At 34.0% G+C, this 5,450-nt stretch overlaps 1 protein-coding gene across 1 annotated transcript; it reads left to right on the forward strand.

Moving 5' to 3' along the window:
- Window positions 1-272: 272 nt before the first annotated feature.
- Window positions 273-1,248, forward strand: OR4K2 (olfactory receptor family 4 subfamily K member 2). The gene has a single exon (XM_001141913.5). It carries the CDS (start codon window positions 304-306, stop codon window positions 1,246-1,248), a length of 945 nt encoding a protein of 314 aa, XP_001141913.2. The 5' UTR covers window positions 273-303.
- The last annotated feature ends 4,202 nt before the right edge of the window (window positions 1,249-5,450 follow it).

Genomic DNA, 5,450 nt, shown 5'->3' on the forward strand with positions numbered 1-5,450 from the left:
GTATGTCTGTTCAGAATGATATTATCTTGGTTGGATTGCCATTAGTATCAGAAAAGAAAGTGTTCTTTTCAATACCTATGATTTAAGGGACATTTTGCTATAAGCTCTAATATTTCATAATTTCCATTCAAAACAATATACCAAATGAGAAGGATGGAAAGAATAGTCAAGGTAAGTTTTATAGAGAAGATAAAATTTCTGAAAGTAGATAATTGGAAATGAATCTTTTGCTTCCATTGAATCTGACTTTCCTTTTTTTTTTTTTTTTTTCGTGATACAGGCTTCTGCCTATGAATCAAGACAATGGATGTGGGCAATAAGTCTACCATGTCTGAATTTGTTTTGCTGGGGCTCTCTAATTCCTGGGAACTACAGATGTTTTTCTTTATGGTGTTTTCATTGCTTTATGTGGCAACAATGGTGGGTAACAGCCTCATAGTCATCACAGTTACAGTGGACCCTCACCTACACTCCCCTATGTATTTCCTGCTTACCAATCTTTCAATCATTGATATGTCTCTTGCTTCTTTCGCCACCCCAAAGATGATTACAGATTACCTAACAGGTCACAAAACCATCTCTTTTGATGGCTGCCTTACCCAGATATTCTTTCTCCACCTTTTCACTGGAACTGAGATCATCTTACTCATGGCCATGTCCTTTGATAGGTATATTGCAATATGCAAGCCCCTGCACTATGCTTCTGTCATTAGTCCCCAGGTGTGTGTTGCTCTCGTGGTGGCTTCCTGGATTATGGGAGTTATGCATTCAATGAGTCAGGTCATATTTGCCCTCACGTTACCATTCTGTGGTCCCTATGAGGTAGACAGCTTTTTCTGTGACCTTCCTGTGGTGTTCCAGTTGGCTTGTGTGGATACTTATGTTCTGGGCCTCTTTATGATCTCAACAAGTGGCATAATTGCATTGTCCTGTTTTATTGTTTTATTTAATTCATATGTTATTGTCCTGGTTACTGTGAAGCATCATTCTTCCAGAGGATCATCTAAGGCCCTTTCTACTTGTACAGCTCATTTCATTGTTGTCTTCTTGTTCTTTGGGCCATGCATCTTCATCTACATGTGGCCACTAAGCAGCTTTCTCACAGACAAGATTCTGTCTGTGTTTTATACCATCTTTACTCCCATTCTGAACCCAATAATCTATACTTTGAGGAATCAAGAAGTAAAGATAGCCATGAGGAAACTGAAAAATAGGTTTCTAAATTTTAATAAGGCAATGCCTTCATAGTTTTTGTGACACAGAACATTAGACACAATGCTGTGTTAGGCTTTTCTTTCTAGAGGGTTCTTACCAAATTGTAATTGCCAAGAATTTGTGAGGGCTCAAGTTCAGTGCATTTTGAAACTATTCTCATGAATGTGAATGTGTTCAAAATACATTTGAAATTTCAGAAAAGCAAGTTAATAAGAACAATTTATTCTAGAAATAAAGACTATAAAAATGTCAGGAGTGACAGTTCCAGTTAGGACATTCAATATCAATAATCAATTTATTGGAAAAGAGGACCAAGGAATGAGGAGAAGAAATATAGATTAAAGCAGAACTAGGAGATAATGACAATTACCCACAGTGAGCAACTGAGTCACTTAGTGAGATGCTCCTAAAGTATGACAAGCTGGCAAGATTCCTATAATCCTTAGGAACACCATACTGCTGTAGGATCTTAGCCTCTGACAGAGAAGCAATGATTTTCCACATACGTTCCCAAGCCACTCCTACTTAACATTTAAACCAATTTGTGATCTCTTCTACTAAAGAAAACTCCAGATATATTTTATTTTGAATGTTAATGACATCCATAAAATTGCCTTAAGTGTAGCAATCTTTACCAACCACTTTTAGTTCATCATCAAAGCAATACAGTCATGATATTTCTTTCTGATAATGCAGAATGAGTAGGGAGGCTGGAGAATTCTGCAAATCAGAAAATATGAAATGAGTTGCAGATCAGTACACTTTGTTTTGTGCAGACACGATGGTTGCTTAGTTCCTAAGAAGTTAAAACTAGAATTGAGAGACACAGTTTATAACAGTTGAATGTATGGGGAGTCCATGCTTTCATTTTAAAGTGTTATATTGCTTTCCATTTTGGTTATTTTTTTCTTGAAATATTTGGATGTAAAAATAATGAATCTGCATTTAGTAATACATTGTCAATGTAATAAGTATGTTTTCGTACACAAATAGGTTTTGTTACTGTTATAAATAAATCTGGTAGGTTCAATATTAGCTTTAATGTATACAAAGTATTACTACCACCTCCTGGTACTAACTGGAATTGCAAGTATTGAAAGAGGAAAAATAATTGTGTATACCCCACTTTGCAAATCATCTTTAAATGATGGCAAACATTCATGAGTTAACTCTTATTTAGAATTTTCTAAATGATATTGATAAAATATAGTGTCTTATATATGATCCAACATGTATCCACAAAGGGAAAGATATGTTGCAACCACAGTATTTGATAATATCAAGTTGTTATTTTCTGGTATGATTGAGTAAATGGAGAAAACAAATGAAATGCATTAATTATCATTTATGAAAGATAATTAAAACAGAAAATCCTTAGATGTTCATATTAAACCAAGTTATAAAAGGAATGTATTTTTTCTTCATCAGTTTGTGTTTTATTTCTTCATTAATGTACTAAGCAAATAAGGAAAAAACTTACAGCTTGAAAGTCTGTGATATTGTGTTTAAAGCCTGAGCAATTTTGAAATTATTAGATAATAACGTCTACAGTATTAACATAAAATAAAACATGCTTCTGTAAGCACAAGATTAGCATAATTCTATTTTAAATAGGGATAGAAATAGGCCAATTTAGGTTTTGAGTGTGAACTTTCTCTTGGTTGCAGTTATATGTACAAATATGTTCAGATTCAAGGACTTCGTTTATGTAGAATGTTTTAGCTGGTGTTTAAAAATGCTAGAAATAATTCTTTTACTTGACATATTTCTTTGTCCAGGGAATATTTTCAAAACTGTGCTGCTTTTTGCAATATAAAACTGTGGAATCTTTTGGAAGAGACGCTATTGATTTTCTGTGCTTTTGTGGAGAATTCTAAAACTCAAGAACATTTGCCAAAATACCCTCAAAGGTGTAGCTGATCAGCAGACAACTCTATAAGGCAAGTCAATAATGAGATTAAGTAGTTGGATTGATAGTAAAGTTCTGTGGCTGTAATAAAAAGGATTACAGAAAGCCTTTGGAGGGCTTACATATATAAATGGAACTATCACATTTCTCGGTGGCTTAGTGTGAGGAGTCAATATTCATGGTACCTCTGCATGTTATATAAACACTTAAAAATCTTAGTTAGGACTTTAGGACTCATGGTGGATGGTTTTATCGATATATCTCTTAGACAAGATGCTGACACTCTTTTACCAAGGATAACTGCAGTGACATGGCCATGGACTCGTTAAGCAATAGTAAGGATGGTGCCAGCTGCCACCGGAGTTTCCAGAGACAGAGATAATGTTCTGCAGAGAATGCAAGATAAGCAGGCAAGTATAATTTTAAGTGATCTGCACTATCTGCAATAACACAATTGAGGGAGTTCTGGAGCATTTATAAGAAGACTGTGTTGACAAGCAACTTCATCTTCCTCTACGTGTTTAGAAAGCTGTGAAGCTTGACAACAATTGAATGCCGATGGTATAGAAATCAGGTATAGCTAAAACCAGATAAAGTGTAAATTTTAATATGTGAAGGAACTGGATATATTAATAGCAATAAAAACTACAAATTATGTTTGTTTCTAAAAATGCTTAAGAAAACTTTTAGAATACTATATGGTATAATGATGGTATAGAATACTATATGGTATAATAATTGTAAAGCTTAGGTTTTATAACTCATCCTTTGCATGGATTTCCTCGAAGGCCCTAGAATGGAAACTGACAACCTTTTATTAGTTATTTCGATTTTTTTTTCCTGAAACAGGTGTCCTCAAACTGTATAAGCTTTAAGCCTAGCTTGTCCAACCCATGACCTGCAGGTTGCATGCGGCTCAGGAGATGGCTTTAAATTCAGCCCAACACAAATTCATAAGCTTTCTTGAAACATTATAAGATTTTCTTGTGATTTTTTTGTAAAGCTCATCAGCTATCTTTAGTATCAGTGTATTTTATGTGTGGCCCAACACAATTCTTCTTCCAATGTGGCCCAGAGAAGCCAAAACTTTGGACACCCCTGCATTAAAAGGCTCTGCAGAATCTGAAGTCTAATATGTAGTTTTAAAAGTCTTAGACTCTGGTATCTTTTTTTTTTTTTAAAAAAAGCAGTGTTTAATACTACTTCTACTACTAGTGGTGTAAACTTAAGCTAAGTACTTAATACCTCTTAGCCTCAGTTTCTACATATGTTAAAGGAGATAATAGTGGTCTCTACACCACAGAGTTATTTGAGGCATAAAAGAAGCAAATAATATGATGTTATACTTTTTCATGCAAAGGATCTTGATGTCTTGCTTTATCTCTTTTGGGAATGATAGTGCTATTGTTGCTGTAGTAGTTGATATCTCTAACCATTTTTGTTGGCTGAAGCTTATTCTCTACTATATTCCTCAGGAAGTCTTCTTGAAGACCCTATTCTCTGAATTCTGGCGTGTTGGCAAGTTTCTTTGAAACATTTATGTACTGTAATTTCATTGGCTATTCCTTTATTTTCTTGATTATCTTAAATTGAAATAATGACTCTCTTTGTAAGCACTTTGTCTGGAGTCTGCAAAGCCTGTGTTTTTCTTCACTCACCCTAGCATACCATACAATTGGAAGTTTGGAACTGATCTTTTAATTTTTGAAGGGAGGTATTAATGACCCTTCTGATATTTACATTAGTAGTCCCTCTAAAGTAATTAAATAGGACTCCATTGCACTCAAGAGATTTTAAAACATTTAAATTTCTAAATTTCCTTTAAGTATATTAAAATGTACCTAAATAAAATTGTTCTTCAAGAGTAACATGTAATTGAATCATCAACATCTTTATATAACTTTTCCAATTTTTTAAAGAAAGATACCTCTCTTGCAGCTCAATTGCTTTTTAAATAAAATAAATTTGAATCCCTGTTTGTACCTGGAGACCGTTTTGATCTGCCCTCCTCACCTCACATTTCACACATGGAGAAAAAAAGTCTGCACTTATAAAGCAATTATGCTACAAAAAATGAAATGACTTCTTATCCCAAAGGAAAAGAACAAATTATGAATATATTGTAAAGTAGCTCAAATAAGATTGAGGCTGGTCTTTCTGTGTGTCTATTTCACTTAAAACTCATGTAACATTTACAAAAACACATTAACATGTAGGCCATAACGTCTTGATAAATACCAGAAAGTCGGTAATTACGGAAGACATTATCTAATCACAAAGCAATGAAAATAACGAAATGATAAATAGTCCTTCCTTACCCACCCAC

The sequence above is a fragment of the Pan troglodytes genome, chromosome 15, assembly GCF_028858775.2.
Source record: "Pan troglodytes isolate AG18354 chromosome 15, NHGRI_mPanTro3-v2.0_pri, whole genome shotgun sequence".
Taxonomy (NCBI): Eukaryota; Metazoa; Chordata; class Mammalia; order Primates; family Hominidae; genus Pan; species Pan troglodytes.

Excerpts from the sequence above, each read along its gene's own strand:
- OR4K2 (XM_001141913.5), top strand. The coding sequence starts at position 304 with ATGGATGTGGGCAATAAGTCTACCATGTCTGAATTTGTTTTGCTGGGG.